This window comes from Mustela nigripes, chromosome 8 (genome assembly GCF_022355385.1).
Source record: "Mustela nigripes isolate SB6536 chromosome 8, MUSNIG.SB6536, whole genome shotgun sequence".
NCBI lineage: Eukaryota > Metazoa > Chordata > Mammalia > Carnivora > Mustelidae > Mustela > Mustela nigripes.
Window position 1 is genome coordinate 28,828,417 of NC_081564.1, and position 21,182 is coordinate 28,849,598.

The 21,182-nt window shown below is 55.6% G+C and overlaps 2 protein-coding genes across 2 annotated transcripts in view; both read right to left on the bottom strand.

Moving 5' to 3' along the window:
* Positions 1-1,287: 1,287 nt before the first annotated feature.
* On the bottom strand, positions 1,288-4,919 carry SLC25A1 (solute carrier family 25 member 1). Its single transcript, XM_059409054.1, has 9 exons — positions 4,512-4,919; positions 4,063-4,170; positions 3,796-3,895; positions 3,574-3,712; positions 2,972-3,056; positions 2,700-2,804; positions 2,397-2,512; positions 2,241-2,314; positions 1,288-2,015 (listed from the first exon to the last, which is right to left on the bottom strand). The coding sequence occupies exons 1-9, from the start codon at positions 4,594-4,596 to the stop codon at positions 1,901-1,903; spliced, it is 927 nt and encodes a 308-aa protein (XP_059265037.1). The 5' UTR covers positions 4,597-4,919; the 3' UTR covers positions 1,288-1,900.
* A 370-nt stretch (positions 4,920-5,289) lies between these two features.
* CLTCL1 (clathrin heavy chain like 1) overlaps positions 5,290-21,182 on the bottom strand; it is a 98,205-nt gene continuing 82,312 nt past the window's right edge. Inside the window, exons 25-32 of the mRNA XM_059408055.1 lie at positions 19,049-19,216; positions 18,817-18,966; positions 14,639-14,770; positions 13,735-13,845; positions 13,280-13,450; positions 9,824-10,045; positions 6,602-6,677; positions 5,290-5,842 (exon numbers count right to left, since the gene is read on the bottom strand). Coding sequence (XP_059264038.1) covers positions 5,724-5,842; positions 6,602-6,677; positions 9,824-10,045; positions 13,280-13,450; positions 13,735-13,845; positions 14,639-14,770; positions 18,817-18,966; positions 19,049-19,216 — 1,149 coding nt within the window. The 3' untranslated portion in view covers positions 5,290-5,723. The remainder of the gene's footprint in view (positions 5,843-6,601; positions 6,678-9,823; positions 10,046-13,279; positions 13,451-13,734; positions 13,846-14,638; positions 14,771-18,816; positions 18,967-19,048; positions 19,217-21,182) is intronic.

The window sequence follows — 21,182 nt, forward strand, 5'->3', positions numbered from 1 at the left end:
GGCTTCCTGTTCTAAGCACTTTATATGGATGGGCTGTGTTCTTCTGTCACCATTTCGCAGATTGAGAAACTGATGCTAGGTGACTGGTTCAAGGTCATACAGTGAACAAATGAGAAGCCAGGGTTCTGTTCCCCACCACTGACCACAGATGCTCTCTTCTTCCCTAGTCTCAGTGGCCTGTGCCATGGGCCAGCAATGCCTGTCACCACAGTGAAGCTCGTGAGGCCCAGAGCCAGTGGCCTGTGTCTGGGCCTGCAAGCTGTGGAATGTGTGTGTGGGAGACAGCCCCTGGCCCCTGCGGGCAGGCAAGCTTTGCTGTGGGGCCCTCTCTCCTCAGTTGTGACTAAGACTGGTTACCTCCCAAGAGCAGTGAGTGTGCACTGCCCAGTCCTTCAAGAGCATTTTCCTTGTACCCCTAAGCTCACAATTGTCACTCAGATCTGCCCCTGATCCCTAAATGCCCCAGATCTGGATGTTGTGGGAGCTTGCACTGGTAAGGCAATCTCCCCTAAAAGGACCAGCTTTTAGGGACCAGACCTGCTTACTGGAAGGCTTCTGTTGGCAAGTTATTTCCCAATCTGAGCCAAACCCTTGCATGACTCTTACCCATGGATCACTTGGACAGCAAAGTGCCTTCTGCCCCCGCTCAGCCAGGGGCCTGGTTTATCCCATCCTGCTCTCAGGACTCTTCCACTTTGGCCCAGGTTGTGGTTCCCAGCTCCTGATCTGGGCGGGGGGGGGGGGGGCAAACAGGCACTTCTACCCTGTCTAGCAGGAAAGCTGCCTCTCGACCAGGGTAAAGGAGGGAGCAAAGGGCCCCTGCTCAGAGCCTCAGAAATTGGATGCCCCACAGCCCTTCCCCATATTAGACCACAGAGAAACTGTGAGGAGTAAGAAGTTAAGCTGGGCCATAGGCGGAGGGTCAGTCAAGGCTCTGGAGCACTGTCTCCCAGGCCCAACTCCTGGGATGGGGCAGTTCTACACTTTGTCCACTCAGTGCTGCCTGCCAGGTGACCCTGAAAGCATGTCCACCAGCTGACCCTGCAGAATCTTGCTCACAGGATAAGAGCATGGCCTGGACAAAGTCCAGATGTTCCTTGGTGTAATGGTGCCAGGCCTTTTGGGGGCTGATGCTGTGGTCACAGCTGGCTCACCCACCAGCCTGCTTAGTGCTCTGCTTCCTCATTCCCCTGCCAGTATCCTCTGGTGAGGGGGTGGGCCTACTCTTTGCAGAGGCATGGACACTCATTATACACTCACACATGGGCCCACACAGGGACAGGAGACTGCGACAGGATCCGGTTTATTCTGCCATGGGAGGGTGGTCCTGAGAGTGGCGGGTGCCACCCTGTCCCGGGCGGAGGGAGGGCCCAAGGGCCAGTTAAGGCCAGTGGCGGGAGAAGCAGGGGGCACGTAGCCCCTGGAATGCGGTGAGGCCAGGCTGAGGCCCGGAGGCAGCTGTGGTAGGCCGGGGCCAGTGCCCCTGCTGCCCAGGGTGGAAGGCACCGGGCTGGGACCGGGCCATGGCTACAGGGCCGTGGACCCAAGCCACATGGGCACCCCGGGAAGTGGGGCACAAGGTCACATGACACGGAACATGAAACACAGGCACACGGCTCATGAGTAAGCACATGGACAAGTGGGCACAGATTCACAGGCCAGAGGGACACCCAGCCTTGGCCGGACACATGGACACAATGGTGGTGTCACACACCACGGGACACACGGCACTAAGGGACATGTGGACTCAATGGCTACAGGGGACAGACCCAGGCCATGGAGTGCAAGGACAGGGAAAAGGGGCCTTTTGGCACGACTGCACTGGAATCATGAGAAGAGGGCAGTGGGGACTGGTCTGGAGGCACCTGGGAGCAACCCCCATGCAGAACCCCTCGGGGACTCAGTCTGTCTTCCACACTTTGTTGAGTAGCTTCACCACTTCATCGTAGATGACAAATACGATGGCCACATCCAGGCAGACCCGGCCCAGGCGGGGGATGGTGCCCTTGTAGAATCTGGGGTTGGGGGGGGAGAGGTAGGAGGAGAGAAGGCAGATGAAGAACAGTGTCCTTGGACAGTGAGAGTGGGTCCAGGGATCGGAGGAACAGAGGACAGGAACCTAAAGGTAAGGGCTCACTGAGGGATAGCCTGGGGCTGGCGGTGGGTATGGGGTGAGGCCCAGGTAGAAGGCTAGGGAGGGCCTAGGGTGGGGACCACAGCCCTGCCCCTCCCCCACTCACGCCTTGAGCCCCTCATTCCTCAGGATCTGCAAGCCACAGTCCCACGTATTCTGGTATTTGTGCGCCTCCAAGCCCTGCAGGACAGCATCATGCCACAGGGTTCAGCAGCTAGCCCCTGTCACAGACTTCCTACCCCCTTCCTGGCCCCAGCCCCACCTGCATCCGGGTCTTGATCACATCCAGAGGAGTGTTCCCGAAGACACTGGCTGCACCAGCGACAGCTCCAAACACTCCAGTGATCAGTGGGTTCATGGGCTTGTTGGGGTTGTCCCCTGGATGTGGGTGGGAGTTGCAATCAGAAAATGATGGGAAGGCAAAGGGGAGGGCTCTTCAGGGCTGGGGAGGAGCATGGACCAGAGCCTAGGATGTGGGGGCCCCAGGAGGCCAGGTCCTGGCAGGGAAGACTGCCAGAGTGGTTGGAGGTAGGGTCTTGGGGCTGCAGACCCAACAGATACATACCCCTGTACCAGTTTCTCAGGGAGGTCATGACGAAGAAGCGGATGGCCTGGTTAGATCCCTGCTTCAGTACCGTGGCTGTGAGGCCCTGGTAGGTCCCCTTCAGCCCTGGGGAGTCAGCAGGCATGGGAGTCATACTGTTGCCTTCCAGGCCTCAGCTGGGGAATGGCGAGCAGGGCAAGTGGCACACCAGAGCACCAAAGCAGGAAGCGGAAGTTCAGGCCAGCCTGGCCTAGGTCCCTGGCCCTACCTTAGAAGGAAGTATTATGGCTTACCTTGTTCTCGCACAATCTCTCTGACCCCGTGGAAGAATCCTCTATACTTGGGGTTGGGGGAGGTCTGGTCATGGATGAACTTCACCTGTGAAAGGAACGCAAAGGCCCTAGCTCCCAGGGTGCCCCTGGAAGGGCACTTGGCCCTTTGGCTTCCAGCCCCAGGGCTCACAAAGATCAGATCAGGGTTGGAGATGCAGCTCTTCACCTGGAAACAGGGCTACTCAAGGCCACCATGAGACACAAGGCCCCAGCAAGCAAGAGGGCTGGCCTTACCAAAGAGTCGCTGCAGTTATGTTTGCTAGTTATTTCCCACAGCTTAGGCAAGGAACATGTTATCTTATATTTTCTGTTTATAAAAGGGTTTTTTAAAAAAACCCCAACAGTCAGTTGTCCCATGCCTTTAGGACAGAGTCCAGTCTCCAAAGGAGGTCCTTTCTGCACACTTCCTGTGCCCAGCCCCCCAGGCAGTTCCCCCTGCACACCCTGTCCTGTTCCAGCAGGACCCTCTCCATCTCCCTGGTCTCCATGGAGCACAAAAGCAGGATGACCCCAGCCACCCTAGCACCCCTCTGCACAGCCTCCCCCAACTGGATCTTCCCCACCTTTATGGTCTCCATGGGGCACACGACGACCACCGCTTCTGCCACGCCAGCACCCAGGCCACACAGCAGTCCCCGAGTGCTGTCCAGGCGTCCCTGGGGATCTCGCATGTGGTTGCTGAGGAACTCAAACATCCCGAACCTGGGAAAGCCAGGCAGTGGGGTGAGAGGGGCTGCAGCCCCCGGGGATTCCCTCCCGCGGCCACCCACCCAAGCCCACCTCACCTGACTGCCGCTTTAGGGATGGAGCCGTAGAGCAGGGAGCTGAGGCCTCGGTACAGGCCCAGGACGCCATGGCTGCGGACCGTCTGCCGCACGCAGTCCCCTGGATGAGGGGGTGTTCAGCGACCCCAGCCGCCCTAGAGACCCGCCCCCCGCGCAGTTCCCCGCAGCCCGCCAAGGCTGCTCCCCGAGCGCAGGGTCCGGCCGTGTCCCCTGGGTGCCGGCCGTCTCTATGGCGAGCCGCCCCGCCAAGGGCAGCCCCCTACTCACCAATGCCTCGGTACCGCGGAGGGTGTGAGCGCTCGTCCAGCTGCAACTGTGTCTTCACGTACTCGGTGGGGAAGGTGATGCAAATTTCGATGCCGCCCGCCAGGCCGCCTGAGGGGACCAGGGACCGGGACCCTGAGACCACCGCCCCGCGGCCGGGTTGTTCCGCCGGCCGCCGCTGGTGCACCGGCCCCTCCCCCGCCCCGGACTTTGTCCCACTCCATTGGTGTAGGGGAGGCCGGGCAGCTTCCCCTGCCCCGCCCACGTAGTCCTGGCTAGGCGCGGAGGGGCTACGAGCCGGGCGATCCCCCACGCGCTGGCTAGGGACCAGGGCCGCGCCCCCCGGTCCGACCCGGAAGTGGGGCGGGGCCTCGGCGTCCCGGGCCCACACGGAAGCGCAGTGGGGCCAACGGAGGGGGCAGACCGGGGGTCCATGTCCCGGAGGGGCCCACCTGCCAGGATCGCCTTCCCCGGGTGCGTCAGCTTGGCCTTTCCGGACGCGGGCGCGGCGGCCGCCAGAGCGCGGGGAGCGGCCATGGCAGGCGAGGAGGCGGGGCGCCCGGCGTCGACCTCGGGTCCGAGCCTCCTGCTCTCCGCGCTCGGTCCGCTGCGACGGCGGCGGCGGCGGCGGCGGCCGGTTATGGCCCGGGGGGGGCGGGGCGGTCGCGTCAGCTCCCGGGCTCCGCCCCGCGTGGTCCGAGGCGGGCCCCGCCCCCGGCCCGCCCCGCGCCGGCCGGGAAACTGAGGCCGGGGCGGGGCAAGCGAGGCAGGCGTCGGGGCGGGGCCGATAGCCCAGCCAATGACCGAGCCCAGGGTCCTTGGGAGGCGGTGCTGTGCCCGGGCCTGGATCTGTGGGTCAAGGTGCAGTTTCTAAAACCCGCCCCGGCATCAGGCAGAATCCGGCTGGGGAAGGAGCGGCTCTCGTGGTCGTGGAGTCCGCCTGAGCGACCGGAGCCCCGTAGATCGGGGTTGGAGAGATGTGCAGACCACTCCCTCCCCCATGGGGCACATGGGGCTAGTCCCATCCCTGATGTTTGAGGGTTTGGCATTCCGAAACCCAACGGGTTGTGCGGCTACCATTCCCAGCTAGGTATTTAGAGCTCCATGCAGAGCACGCAGGAAAAGATTCCCAATACACCGTGGCTATCTGCCCCTAGGCAGCTTCCTCCCTGGACCCACATCCCAAAGAGGCCCCAGCAAATCTTTTGTCCCCTGCTACCCACACCAGCATCAAGCAGGGAAGCTTTGCCTTGATAAACCGACTTTAATATTCATGATCGGTAGGAGGCTCAGGGCCAGGTTAGAAGGTCCTTAACAGTTGCGTCTGCGAAGTGGCCTGGAGGGGGCAGCTCTGCCAGTGCGGAGGGAAAGCTCGTCGCCCCCACCCACCAAGGGCGGGAATCCCTGCCAGAACTCCCCAGGAATGCCTGGCTCCAGCCAGAGAGCCTGGAGGAAGAAGTCCACCAAAGCTGTTCTTCTTGGGCAGTCAGTGGCCACCCTGGCCTCCCCTGGTTTGGGGATGGCTTAGAGGCAGCCATCACCGGGCCTCAGCCAAAATAAATAATGTCCAGGTGTCCTTGCCTCCCATCAGGGTCCTCTGTGCTTTCGGGGTGACACACTTCTTGAGGTTATCCCCATAGAGGTGTGTTGCCACTGCGCGCTCACTACACGCTGAAGCCATACACAGGAGGCTGGGCGAAGGCAGGTGCAGCAGCATATCCATAGGGGAAGCCAGCAGGGGCAGGGCCTGCCCCAGGGCCGGCTGTCAGCATCAGCTGCTGGCCTGCAAAGGGAGAAGCAGAAGGAGGGTGAGCAGAGTTCCTGCTGCCTCCGAGTGGCCAGGGGCCCAAGGAGCAGGGTCGAAAACCAGCCCTGACCACCCAAAGCTCAGGCACTGAAGTGGGGCCTGGGGACAAGGACAGTGGGAGTTGCTGCTGTGGGGCCAGCTACAGAGGCTGGCCAGGCTAGGGGGTAAGCTAGTCCCAAAATGGGACACTTACTTAGCTCAACTGGCTGGGTCTCAATCATGCCCATCAAAATCTAAAAAAACCAGATTGACATTAATGGTGGTGGTAGGAAGGACACAATGACCCTGAAGAGGACACAGTGGTGGGAGACATGCTGCGTGCTCACACCACACCCTCAGGCCTTTGTTAGTACCGCAACACACTCCAGAACCCAACAGCCTTTCGGTGCAGAGGACACCACCTAATCTGTTCAACCGCCAGGCCATTCAGGCAGGCTCTCAAGTCCAAGTCAGCAGCAGCCTCGCTGCCTAAGTGCAGGCAGAGCAGCACACAGCAGGAGCACAGAGTTGGGCAGTGGCTAGGCACACGGAGCAGGCAGGGGTGCCCTCACAGAAGGCAGGGACCCTCAGAAAAGGGAGGACAATGGCCGCGCCTCAACATTCTTAGATACTGACCTTCTCTATACCCGGCAGCCATTGTGGCTCTCCTGTCTCCCACCCTGCCCATTCCCTCTCTGATCTGAAGCCCAGCCAAGGAAGGACTCCCCTTGCTAGGGGCAGTGGGGTGCCACCTACCGAACAAGAGAGGGGCGGGCTCCGCCACATGCTCCTCTTGCTTGCGCAGGCTCTCCGAAGCATCCAGTCTGTCTACCTGCAAAGAGGTGCCAGCGCTCGAGTACCCACCTGACAGGCTGCGTTCAGTCTGGGCCAGGAGGTGAGTGTGGGGCCAGGAGGCAGCACAGCCTCCAGGAAAGTCAAGTGGGGATGGCTGGAGGGCAGACACTATACCCACAGTGACTACTGCCCTGCTCTGCAGGAAGGTGAAGCCTCTATAACTGGGGGGACATGGAGTGCCCAGGGGGCCCTAATAACCCCCCCCCCACGGCTGTTCCACCACAGCAGTGGCCACTGACTGTGGCCGCTGACTACAGGGTGCACATGCATTATAGCTCACAGGGCTGGGCCCTCCTCTGCATACAGGGGCACCTCCAGGACGACATAACACTTCCTACATCTAGCTAGTCCAGGCTGCCCACCCCTCCTGAGGAGACCAGTCACTTGACATCTGGGACATCCCACCTGGCAAGGCGGATGAGCCACTTCAGAAATGGGGGCAGTGGCAGCCATCTGAGGACAGGCTGCCTCCTTGCTCTTCCTCAAGCCTTTACCATAGGCTACCCCATGCAGTACCCATGGGCTGGAGTAGACACACTGAGGGGGAGGGAACAGAGCAAGGTGGTGCCAGAGGCCTGAGGGGCAGACCGCACTGTGCTAGCTAGCGGAGGTGACAGCAACTGTGTTTCTGGGAATCCCCTGCCCCCACCAAAACAAGCACTTGAATCAGAAAGAAGAAAAAATTATGTGCCCTGTGTGTACTCGGGCCTGGGAGAGAGCAGGCCAGGCACCAGAACCGTAGCAGAAGCAGCCTTGTTATTGGTCCTGTGTACCCTTCCCCTTCCCTCCTTGGGACCAGAGCTGAGGTGAGGAAGGAGCAAGACAGTGCAGAGGACTTGCAATCCATACTCTCTTCCTTCAGCTGGCTCCCACCCAGGCAGAGTTCTAAGCGAGGCCTGTATCCTCCACTGCGAGAGCCAGGGGGTTCAGGGATGTGGGTTTTTCTCAGAGAGAGGGATGGTCCTCATGCTTCCCAAATGAATCAAGAGGCCCTGGGCCTGGTTCTCTAGGGAGGAAGGGCCTGGGGCCTCCTTGTCTGGGCCCTTCCACCTCACAGCAGTCTAGTCTGTTAGGCCCCAGCCCACATCCCACCACTGCCTAAGAAACCTTTATCCCTATCCCCAACATGACAGGCATGAGGTGTGGTGCTGGTGAAGGAATGTGGGACAGCAGCCTGCCTTCCTCCCAGGCTAGGGGAGGTATCTGGGGACCCAGGGCGAGGGAGCAAGTCCTTCCAGTAGGAAAGCAGCTGTAGCCCAAGCACACTGCTCCACTCTGAGGTAGCCATGCAGCTGCAGTGTCGACCAAGGTGATGTGGCCACCAGGATGAGCTCCATCATCCATCACAGAGAGGGAGTCTGCTCCTGTCTCGCCCTTGAGGTCCCTTAGAGGGCCCAACCCCTGAGGCAAAGAAGGTCCAAGTGATTTGAGTTCCTCTTAAGTTAACCCATGGACCTTGACTCTGGGAAGAGATTCAAGCCTTATTTATGTAGGGGCAGAGCAGATAGACTGTGGCTAAGACAATTTAGGGATGGGAAAAGCAGAAAGAGTGGAACAGTTTCTGAAGATAAGCTCCACACAGCACAGAAACTTCCTTTAGGGAGCTGCCATCCACTGTGGTGGAGGAACCGGGACTCTTGCAAATCCTACCAGTCTGTGTACTTAGTAGCCTGGAGATCAGCCCACATCACCACAGGACTGCCCCTCTCCTATCCCCTGAAGAGTCTTGGGAGCCCTCCTGCTCAGATGTGCTGTGCGAATGGGACTAGGACACACTCTGGCAGACTCTCCTCCTGTAGCAGGGAGATGGTCTTGAATGACCCATGGGGCAGTCCTTGCCAGAGGCTGGGCAGCTCCCAGGAGGCTCTGCAAGTGGCAGAAAGAGCAAGCCGTCTCAGGCTGAAGCTGGCAGTGCCAGATACCCTCTGCCCCTGCACTTCTTGTTTCCTCCCTAACCCCGCACTAACCCCCCTGAAAGCCCCCTCCCTTCCCTCACACCACTGAAAAAGACCTCAACCTAGTGGCCTCTTAGCATTGTGGGGCCTCCATGTGGCTGGAAGAATGTTAGGTGTATGGCTGGATTGGCCAGTAGGTGCTACTGTGGCAGCTTTTATGCAGCCTTAGAAATAAACCAGACTAGGTGACAAGGGTCTCTGGATGGTGCCTCAACTAGGCCCCAGACCGGAATGCCTAGAGCTTCCACACAAGGAGAGTTAAAATCAGATACTCCTACCTTGTTAAACAGCTCATCAACTGGCAAAGAAAGCCAGAGTAGGAGGCTAGGGCCACCAAGTGGTAGAAGCAACTTACTGAGAATGAGTATGGCCTGGAAGGGCAGGGAGATATGCATCTGAGCCCACATCAGCTTTGGACCCAAACCTGTGCCTACAGCTGTAGAGGGGATGACTACCTACCTACCAAGGTGTTACCATTCCTACTAAGTGCTCAGCAAAAGGGGGTTACCACGACAGGTCTGCCAACAGATGCACCCGAACTCCACCGGAGGCACATTGAGAGGTGAACTGACCATATGGGGATGGAGCCCACGGGCTGTGCGGGGGAGCTCTGCCACCTAGTGCCTCGCTGTCCTCTCACCACAGAAGACCTTGGCTGCGGGCAAGCTCACCCGTTGTGTCTCCTAGCAGTGTGTGGGAGAGCTGATGCAAGAGGAAGTGCTCATTTCTTTTTTAAGATTTTATTTATTTATTTGACAGAGAGAGAGATCACAAGTAGGCAGAGAGGCAGGCAGAGAGGCAGGCAGAAAGAGGAGGAAGCAGGCTCACCGCCTTGCAGAGAGCCCGATGCGCGGCTCGATCCCAGGACACTGAGATCATGACCTGAGCTGAAGGCAGAGGCTCAACCCACTGAGCCACCCAGGTGCCCCGGAAGTGCTCATTTCTATGCAGAGCTCCCTGAAGTGATTTTCTAGAATGCGTTAATGCTGGGCAGAAAACCACTCAACTGTGAAGGCATTAAGCCACTCTCCAAGGTGGACAGGGCTGGCTGGGCCACCTGGGCTGACTCCCACAGGCCACCAGCCACCTCAGGGCCTCCACAGACCTGGGCTAGAGTCACAGCTGTGCTACATGGCAGCCAGGAAGCCAGTACAGAGGCTGTACTTACTTTGCTAAGGTACTCCCTCATCACCTGGATGAAGTAGGGCATGGCCAGGTCCATGAGGTTGTGTCTCCAGGCCAGCTCCAGCACCACATCCGGGGGAAGCAGGTCGTAGCAAGTGAAGAGAGAAGCCGCGAAGCACTCCCGCTTGCCCTCATCCAGGAACCACTGCAGCAGCTTCTCAGCCAGCTCGGCATCTCTGGACTCTGCGGCATGCTGCATAGCGTCCTGCAACCAAGGCAGATGCACACCTCAGGTCTGCCCTGCCTGGCGCTGCCTTGAGTTCCTTTTTGGGTCAGAAGGATACGGAACAGTGCCAGGCTCTGTGAAGGCCATCCTCGCCTGCAGAGGGGTCTCTGTGACTCAGATGCCCTCCGGTAGGAAGGAGTATCAGTTCCAGGAGGGCTGTGGAGGGCACCAAGTGTGCTCCTGGCAGCAGGCTCTCAGACCTGCTGAGATGCCAGAGGGAGGTGACATGCATGGGTGCAGGCACCCTGGGAGACGGGCTCTGGTCTCGTAGCTGGACTGGCATGCAAAGGAGTGCATGGGATTGCTCGGGGGTAGGGCTGAAGAGGGATGGTAACAGAGCTAGCAGGGCGAGATGTAAAGGTCAGAGTCGCTGTGCTCGGCTCAACAACCAGCAGTATCCTTGCAGCAGCTGCAAGGGACAACCAGTCCTCAAGAAACAGAAATCTGCCTGTTCTTCCTGACAAAAAAGTCCTCTCAAAAATCCCTAATCACTACTTGCATATTTGTCTAAAACATAAAGAACCATATCCACCCAGTGAGTAGTCATCAGTAAATTAGTGATTTCGATTTTCTAGCCACAATGGTGAGAACGGAATGGCCTAAACTCTCCTGGACCCTCCACCAGGCCTCTGCAGCAGGTGTTCCCACAGTGCCCTTCCAGACACGAGACTGAAGGCCGCAGGGGAGCCCTCTCAGTTGGGAGCCACAACGGGTCTCAAAGGCATTCTGCTTGCCCACCAACCGCTGCCTGCTGTGGCAGTCCCAGCTCCCTGCCTGCTCAGTCTTCCGACATGACACTCCCACATGGGACCCAAAGTTCTCTAAGCCAGCTCAGTGGAGGGCCCTCTTGTCCCTGCTCCTGAAAGGATCCTCTCCCACCTGCTTGTTGCCTCTGCTGAGTCCTGCCTCATCCCCACACTGTTCCTACAAAGTCACCTGGCCTTTTTATGGTGGGGGGCAAAGTCAGGGGCAGCTTAAGTGACAGCTCCAGGATGCCTTCAGGTCTCCCTGGGCCTCTGACACCAATACCATCATTGCTCGGCACTCTACCCACATGTCCTCCAGTCCAGCAGGGCCCACCCGTGGTTGGCTCATCTTTAATGTGCACCCAAAAGTGGGCACTTCTCTTCCTCCACAGGCCCGGGGACTGTCTCACGAACTCTCATAGCATCAACCGCCATCATCAGAAAGTGGACATTTCCGGAACCCTTGTGCTCCAACTGTCCAATGGCAGTTTCCTAGAGGATTCAGGGGGAATGAGCCCCACAGATGATCTCTCAGTCTGTGCCCTCTCCCTGCATCCTGAAGCTAAGCTTGAATCTCAGATTTTCCCACACCTTCCCACTTCTTATCACCATACCTGACCCATGTCATTACTGGCGCACCTCTCTACCTCGTCCCCCATTCCTCAACCTCCCTCCCAAACCACTTGGTTTGGTCAGCACTTGCCAAGGGTCTGCTCCAAGCTCTCACCCTGTTCTTCACTGTCCCCAGCCTGTGACTACACCTCTGCAATCTCCTGTCCTTCAGTCATGGGCACGAGGGGGTCCATGAACCCACACGCCTATGTGTGGGCCCCTAGCCTGGACTTCCCCATGTCCTAACACATCCCCTCATGCTCCACCTGCCCCACTGGTTCTAACAATCCCAGCTTCCCACATGCAGTCACCACCCTTCCCCCAACTCCACTGGCTCCTTAAAAGTGCTTACCCGACAGCCAAGCACCGACTGTGCTTTTACAACCAACCTTTGCAATCTGGAAACATGCTTCTTATTGCTTTATGACTGTCCTAGAAGCCTGCAGTGGCTACTCACCAAGCCCTCCAGGTGGCACACCGTGACCCACTCTCCCAGGACTTCAACGCATGGCTGGTTCTGCTGCCAAGGCCTGGCTGACACTTGTGTGTGTGTGGTGGGGGATAGCCCGTGTATCATGGGCTCTCTACCACCACCCTGGCCTCCACTTACTAGATGTAGCACCACTCCTCCAGATGTGACAACCAAACATTCCCTGGGGGTCAGTCACCCTCACTGAAAATCGGGGCACTGTAAAGTATGCCCACAACTTTCTGCCTGTGGCTTTGTCCTAGTGGGTTCTCCTCCTGGCACATGTTGCTCCGAGTGGAATTGCTGGTTAGAAGGGGCCAGATGTCCGGCTGGCAGCTCCTACAGCACTGCTCGCTCACTCACTCACTGCATGAGTGACGAGAGGCCATGCACTCAAGACCCTGGTGTGTACACTGGCAGGAGGGGACAGCTGGGAACTCCTAGTCAGGGGCAGTTTCCCACTGGTGTGTTGCATGCAGCCCCACTGCCTCCCCCTGGTGCCAGTGCCTGAGTACCCCCAACAGATTATCTCAGAGTTCCTCTGTCAGCACCCAAGGAAGGACCATGAGCACTGCCACTATAACGGAGGACAAGTCACATAACAATCCCAAACTGGAGGTAACAGTTAGGATGAAGCTTGACGTGTTCCTGATGTCCAGGGTTCTGTGGCGTTGGTCCATGTGCTGTTGAGAGATGCCTGTCTTCATCCTAGAAAGGAACTCTGGAATACCAAGGACAGTTCTGGAAGTAACATGTTTAGGTCAAGCTCATGGCCTGAGAAAAGGCTCCCCAGAGGCTCGTGGCATGAGGAACCCCTGGAAATCAGCTTAGCCACACAGCACAGGGCAACAATGGCCCTCTCATGCAAGTGCAGTTTACCCCACTGGGGCGATGCTGAGGCCAGGTGGAGCGAAGGCAATGCCTTCAAGGGCCTGGGATCTCTCCAAGCAGCCCACCGTGGCTGTCAGATGCCTGGATCCAGGTCCAGACCAGTACCGAGCCACTGCTCAATGGCAGAACAAGTATTATGAATGTAATTTTCATGTTGGTGTTTTTGTTCCCCATATCATTGATCGACAGAAAGGAAAGTCAGTGTCAAGTGAATGCTGCCACACGTGGTGTGGATAGAGTGAGACTCACAAATGCCTGCTGGGAAAGATTTAGCGCCACAGAAGCTAGTCTTCTGATCTAAATAACTGTGAAGAGGCTCTATGTTAATGACAGATAATAATCTTCACCCTGCATTCTACAAACACGTCCCCCTTAACTTTATCCTCCGTGTCCCCACCACAAGCATCTCCTGATAGGGGATTGTGGCCATCTCACCACCTGTCCCCCCCAAACACCAGGAGGCACACATGAGCAGGTGGGGCACTGGGAACCAACCTTGTAGAGACGGTCCTTCTTGCAGAGCTCCACACTCTGGGTCCACCGGTTGTTGCCCTTGTATAGATAAGCTGCAATGCGCCTGAACTCAATCAGCTGGTGCTTCTCCAACCTCTGTGCCAGGGCGATGTTGTCAAAGTTGTCATAGGCATCGATAGATGCCCTCAAACCCTAGGAAGACCCGGCCGTTCCGTGGGTGAGGGACACAGTGGAGTGGACAACCAGGAATTACTCATTGCCGGTTGCTGCCACCATGGTCTCAGCAAGGCCTCTCCCAACCCACCTCTGGCACCCTGTGGGGCCTACAACCCCTCCTGTGCCAGGTCAGCCCTTGGAGAAGAGGGCTGGGGTGAGGAGGGGCTCTGCAGTCCCTGGGTGCCCAACACTGGCTGCAGGGGACCCTGTGGCAGAGGGAAGCCACTGCCCTCCAAGAGGGCTCCTTTCCCCACACCCACCTGGTAATCCTCCTCTTCCGTCAGTAGGTGGTTGAGGGCTTCATTCACACTCTTGTTGTTGTGGCTCTGGACTGACCGTAGGTAAGGCTTCACTAGGGGCAACTGGCCTGCCTGACAAGTCAAGAGAATGGTTAGGGCACTCAGGCAAGTCATCAGGGCACTGAGTTGGGGTCCCTGTGACACACTGATGAGCCAGCCACATCTCCTTCTGGACACCCACAACTGAAATGCCCTACACATATGAGCACGTGAAGGACTGCCTGGGTTACTGAGTAAATACGTTTCATCTGTGGATATTTTGGCTGAAATACAAAGCTATATCTGAAACCTGAAGCAGTTTGATACATTTAATCTTTGTATTTTCTAGGGATCAATTTAAAAAAACTACTTATTAAGGAACAGGGCGCCTGGGTGGCTCAATGGATTAAGTGTCTGCCTTTGGCTCAGGTCATGATCCTGGGGTCCTGGGCTAGAGCCCCACATTGGGTTCTCTGCTCAGCAGAGAGTCTGCTTCTCTCTCTCCCTCTGCTGCTCCTCCTGTTTGTGTTCTCTTGCTCTCTCTAATAAATGAAATCTTTTAAAAAATGAGTAAAATCTTTATTTTAAAGATTTTATTCATTTATTTGACAGGAAGAGATCACAAGTAGGCAGAGAGGCAGGCAGAGTGAGAGAGGGGGAAGCAGGTTCACCGCTGGGCAGAGAGCCTGATGTGGGACTCGATCTAGGACCCTGGGATCATGACCTGAGGCTTTAACCTACTGAGCCACTCAGGTGCCCCCCAAAATGCATAAAATCTTTTAACAAAAATAAAAATAAACTATTTACTAAGGAACTACCATTCAGATGACCTAGATGACCTTGGCCGTACACAGCCTTCTCTGGCTCTGGGATGCTGGTCACTCACCTTTGAAAAGAAGCCAACAGTCCGAGTGTGGTCTAGTCGGGGTGTCAGCACTTGCAACAGGTCATTGATGAGCAGAGGTTTGTAATCCAAATAGAACTGCAAGGCTTTATAGTAGAGCTCCACATTGGCAACCTGTGGGTCGAGACAGAGCCACAGTGGAGACAGGATTGGCCCCTGTCAATCCCCAGGCTGCCACCCACATGTCTCAGATGCAGCACACTCCACCGTAACTCCTTCCAGTTTGTGGCCACATGCACTTTATCAGTGAGGGTTGTTGTGACTGCTCCCTTTAAGACCAAATGCTCCCTCTCCCTCCCAACATGCCTCCTTTCCCACCTCTGACATTTTTCTCCTCAGCACTTGCCCCTCAATGATCTAAGAGGCAGACCTTTGTTTCCTGCCTCACCCTACTATCTGTTTGTTGCAGGGTTGATGCTCAGCTCATATATGTTGAGTGAATGAATGAGGGGTAACAGGCCAGGATAAACCCAAACACTAAAACATGGTTTTATCCAAGAAAGATTCCCCCAAGCCTCCCCGCAAAGCTCAGCCTGAGCTGTAAGCAAATTTGTAATGCATAGTATTATGTGTCACTGCTCTCAGACAAGACACCATGGTGTTCATACTGGGAACCCTGTTATGCAGAGGATTGAGTTGCTTCAGGGTGACCCTGTGCCCCTAGGAAAGCCACCCTCCCAAGCCTGCTGACAGTGGGGCCTGGTGCTCAGAGGACAGCAAGGTGCTTCCTGCCTCCAAAAGGATGTATGCCAGGTCTGTGGTGATCAGCATGTCCAAGGGAACATGCAGAGGTCCAAGGGTACACACAATGTGTAGAAACTTCAGTCATGCTGGGCAGAGGGGGTGGGCACCATGGGAGCTTTCTAGCAACACTAGGTCCAGGTGAGCCAGCAACAATGTGGGCCCAGTGACATGTGCAGACCACATGGAAGAGGACTATCTACAGCCCCGCTCATTACTGGTATGCTCGATGGTTACTGACTTTATCCTCCTCTCCACCCCCTGACTTGGATGTGCCCCTCTCAGAGCAGAGCACTCACTGTCACCACAGATTCTGACCTAGACTGGCCCCGGGGTCCCTGGTGCTGCCCCTGTCAGTGATCCACTTGCATTAGAGCCCTGGAACCTGCTAATTTTCTAGCCAGGCTCTTTTACTCAATGGTATCTGGATCCAATCAAAGGTCTCCAGCCAGACTAGATGTCTAACAAGCAGAAAGGGAGTGGGGATTTAAGGTGGGGTGGAAGGGAAAGGGCACACTGTCCCTGCCTTCTGAACAAGTCATTGCAGCCTTCACTAAAGCATAGCCAGAGTGCTCCACATCCCTCTGCTTAAACAGCAGAAAGCAAAGCACAACTGGCCATGCTCCATTCCCCCACTACAGTGTCTGAGAAGCTGGACAAGACCTGGCGCAGCCACTCTGGGTGGGTGTTGTTTTGGGCTGAGACACCAGTTCGGTGACATGTGGCACTCTGAAGCATCCACTGCTCCCATCTAGGACACTGGCATCTGTGTGGCACCCTCTTCTGGAGCCATGCACCGGAGGGGAGCACCAACAAGGTCATACCCATTTGTGCAGTTAATAAGGACAGCCCCCGCTGCCCCTGGACTAGGGACAGGGCATTATTCCTGTTTTGAAGAAGAAAATCAGGCTCAAAGATTCTGTCATGAGCTCAAGGGTGACCAGTGAGGGTGCTCTGGTCCTGACACTTACTGTGCTACCTGTGAGAAGCACCTACTGTGAGCCAGGCACTTGTTGCTGATCACCTGGCATGCAGGAAACATGTCCATTTTATGGATGGGGTCAGTGAGTTCACAGGGATGACACTAGCTCAAAGTGACAGAGATGGCAAATGGCTGAGATGCAACCAGGTCTGTGTCACCCCTGCCTGGCCCTCCACCACTCAGTCCTATGGTCAAGTGATTCTGAAACTCTCCTGTTATGTGCCCACAATGTCCTCCCTGCCAGGCCACCACACCAGTTGGTGTCCTCTACCCCCCTCTCTCCTCCAAACTCGAATTGACAAGTCTCTCACGCGGCAGAGAGGCACAGTCATCAATGCATTGCACCAAGAACAGAACTCAGCTGTCAGTTGTGTAAACACTGTTCTGCCACAAGATATGGTCTTGTCAGGGCACCTGAGTGGCTCAGTCGGTGAAGTATCTGCCTTCGGCTCAGGTCATGATCCCAGGGTCCTGAGATTGAGCTCCATGTCGGGTTTCCTGCTCAGTGGGGAGTCTACTCTCTGTCCCTTCTCCTCCCCGGCTTGCGCTCTCTTATACACGCTCTCTCTCAAATAAATAAAATCTTAAAAAAAAAGTGTTCTTGTCTGCAAGCATGTGACCTCAGACCCAAGATGTCATGCTGACTTCCATCTTTCCTCAAGAATTTTCTGATCCTGGGGCGCCTGGGTGGCTTAGTGGGTTAAAGCCTCTGCCTTCAGCTCAGGTCATGATCCCAGGGTCCTGGGATCGAGCCCCGCATCAGGCTCTCTGCTCAGTGGGAAGCCTGCTTCCATTCCTCTCTCTCTGCCTGCCTCTCTGCCTACTTGTGATCTCTGCCTGTCAAATAAATAAAAAAAAAATCTTAAAAAAAAAAAAAAAGAATCTTCTGATCCTGACAACCATCAAGGTAGACTGCACTCGGGTCATGGGCCATAGCAGCTGCCTGGACAGCTTATAGCACTCCAGATACCGCTAAGAAACAAAAAGCACCGCTGCCTCAACCATGGCACGTCATCAACTTTAAAATGCACCCTGAGGGGTGCCTGAGTGGCTCAGTCATTAGGTGTCTGCCTTCAGCTCAGGTCGTGATCCCAGGCTCCTGGGATCAAGCCCCGAGTTGGGCTCCTTACTCACTGGGAAGCCTGCTTCTCCCTTTCCCTCTCCCACTGCTTGTGTTCCCTCTCTCACTGTGTCTCTGTCAAATAAATAAAATATTTTTTAAAAATGTACCCTGATATCATTTGAGTTCCATGTGAAAAAAGCACGCCTAGAATTGATCAGGTATAGGTTTTCTAGCATGTTTTTCATGTGTGCTGGGGTCACAGGAATGTGAAATCTGCCTACCCTTCCATCAGCAACCTGCAGACCTGTATAGGATGGGACATGTACAGAAGGCCACTGATTTCACATACCACCACACTGAACAGCACTGCCGTTGTGTGACCTCCGGGGCTGAGACCTGGCTAGGTACCCCACCTGTCACCCACACCTGCCCTAAGCAGCCATATGTGGAACAAAGGCAGACAAGTTCCTGACCCAGATGGTGAGGAGCCCATGCCTGCCCCATCAAACCCTACCAGGAGAAACAGGACTGACACATAGTCAAAATGCTGTCTTTCACTGACAGACAGCAAATGGGAGAGACCTGTGGGCAATTTATTCATGTAAGGCCACTGGGATAAAACAAGGACACTCGAGGCAAAAGGTCTGAGACTGATGACAGAAAGCTTCATCCCCTTCCTTCAAATACACAGATCTCACAGAGAAGGAGAAAACTGGAAGCTGGGCCCACTCTGAGCCTGGAAATAAAACAGCAGAGGCCTGCTCAGTGCTTGCACCCAGACCTGACACCTTCCTACAGTATTTGGCAGCTGGTGGAACAGTGTAGCACCCTGGTTTAGCCCAACTAGACTACTGGAGGGTGGAGGCTCCAAGGAAGAGCAGGGACCCAGAGGCCAGCAGATCCGGGCTCATGACTCCACCTCCACAGGTGCGCCTGCTGCTCTGGGGCTAGCAGTTTTAGGGGAGAGACATGCAGAAAAAATATGCCAGGCGATAGAAAATATGAAACAATACAATAGGAAATGGTACAGATGGGGTGTGGAAGTGGGTCCCAATCTGACAGAGAAGAAGGAAGAGCAAACACCAGGGTTTGGCTGTTCAGGACCCTGTGTGGGAGTGAGGCTGGGAGAGTGGTCCTAGATCCTGCCCTGCCTGTAGCTTAGCTTTGGGGCCTAGGCCAGTCACTACCCTTCCTAAGCATCTGTTCCCTCTGTGTTTATGGAATCACCACCACCTGCACAGAGGGCAGTGAGACTCACAAGATGAAGGCAAATACCAATACACCGTAGGGAGCACACGTTGGCCTTCATTCTGCCCGCCCCTAGGACAGGCTAGCCAGAAGCAGACAGGAGCTGGTGCTCAGGCACCCTCTTACCTTGGCAATGACATCCTTGAACTGTCCTTCCCTCCAGGCGTCAGTAGGGTGATTGATCATGGTAAGGACGGCATTGTCGTACTCTTCGTATTTGTCATAGAGGAACACCAGCTCTGCCCAGAGGTGCGCCTGCTCTGCAGCTCTCAGCACCTGTGGGGACAGCCATGGCCAAGGGCTGGGCTTGTGCCACACATGCAAATAGCAGCTAGAACCTCAAAGAGGGAGAGATTACCTTTGGGATGTTGACTCTGGACCAGAAGAGCTCCAGGTGCTCTGGCATCTTCTGAGGCTTGAATTTGGAGTAGAGGATGGCCAGCTCTGTGAACATGCCCATGTGGGCCCGCTCCAGGCCCAGGGCCGCCTCCAGCAGAGAGATCAGTTCCTCAAAGTAGCCCCGATCCTGACAGACCGACAAACAGGCTTGATGTAGGGGTAAACACGGCTGGGGTGGCCAGCCCTGCTCCCTCTCAGTTACTCACTCTGGTTCCAGCCTGCCTGACATGCCCGAACTGAGTCTGACTGGTTGCCGTCACATTATTGCCTGAAAACCTCAGGGTTCACCCTCAGAGGACAATTTCACACCCTCCTCACTCCCTGTCTGCACGGTGTAGATAACTTCACTCCTGCTTCACTGAGAAAAGGACGCCATTAGAAGCAAATGCCTGTGTTGACCCTGCCAGCATGTGTTACCTACTGAGGCTGCTGGGCCAGTAACTGTCCCTCTCTCTTTGGGCATCAGCTTCTCCCTCCACAGCTTGCCTTTAGCAAACATCCTGCTTATCCTCCCATCCTGAAATGCTCTTTCTTGACTCCATGGCCTCTACATAACCATCCTATTTTTCTACTCTTTGCAGCAAAACCCCTCAGCAGCACCCTGCCTGGCTGACTGTCTCTACCCGCTGGGCACAGACACCTTGTTTTCTGGACTTTCTTCTTACTCTACCCCAACCCACATTGGAGAGCTGTAGGCTCACTTCCTGCTATTCTTTATCTGCTCCCCTCAACACCACACGACCTCACTCAAGTGGTCTGTCTTTATGCCCCATCTGTATGTCAACCAATGACTCCTATTTCATTTCTCTAGCTGAGTTTCTTCTCTGAGCTCCAGGCCCTGTTTTCCCTCTGCCTCTCCTGACACCTCTATGTGAACATCCAACTGGCAGCTCAAACTTGGTATGTCCAAAATTTAATCCCCATCCTTCCCTTCCACCAGTCTCTACCTTTAGTCTTCCCCATGTCCACTGGTGAAAACTCTAGCTCTAATTGTTCAGGCCCAAAATAAATGGAATCATCCTTGACTTTTTTCTCTCACCCACACACAATCCACTTGCATACTGACTCAGCTGCACACTCAAAACCCCTCAAACCTGACTGCCTGATCACTTCTTACCTTAGATCACTCGCCCCAGGGCTCTCCTGGTTGCCACCTGTTGGCCTGTTCCTAGAAGAGGCTGTTCTCAGCATGCAAGCCAGAATGGCCCCTTACCTTCAGGTCCCATGTCCTGCTGTGAGTCCTTCATGATGGCCTGTGTTCCCTCACATTCCTTCCGGGGCCGTTCCCCAATTCTTTGGCATGTTTCGCCTCTGGACCTGCCCTGTCTGCTGACCCTTCCTTCAAACATCCCCATGACCAGGCCCCTCAGTTTCTCCAGGTCTCTGTTCAGGGTCCCCCTCTCAATTAGTGTGACCTTGATGGTCCCTTCATGAAGTCTGAGCCAGGCACTCCTGTCCCCAAACAGGCTCCAAAGCCCCTGTAACTCATCACTTCTAAACGTGATGTTTGTTGCCTGTCTGTCAGCCTCACTGAATATAAATTAAACTGAATGAGGGTTTTTCTGTTTTGTTTACTGATAGCATTATCTAGAATAACACCCAGCGTATAGCAGGTACTCCAACACTTGATGAACAAATGAAATACTGTCAGCCACCAGACTGCTTTACTACTTTCCCTGTTTACTTTACAGTTTTATTTCTTGAACTTCTGTGGAATAGGAAAGCATATATCACTGAGAAGTCATCCAGCCTAGCTTGACATTTTAGACTCCAGTGGCCCTCACTTTCAGAAGTTCACAGGCCCTTGAACCCTGCGACTCACTAAGTCCCCCCATAGCCCTTACTATCCTCTCAGTGACGGGGGGCTGGGGATTGAATTCTATGGGAAGAGTAACACTGCTGAGCAAAATCCGATTTGCAGTCTGCCTTGCAGATCCCACACTTTCACACACGCAGTTCCAGGACTCCCACAGACAGAAGTCCAGGCCCTGAACACACTGATGTCTATCAAACACTTGACAGCAAGTGACCTCGTGGCGCAATGGTAGCACGTCTGACTCCAAACACTTGACAGCAGAGAGGAACTATGACAC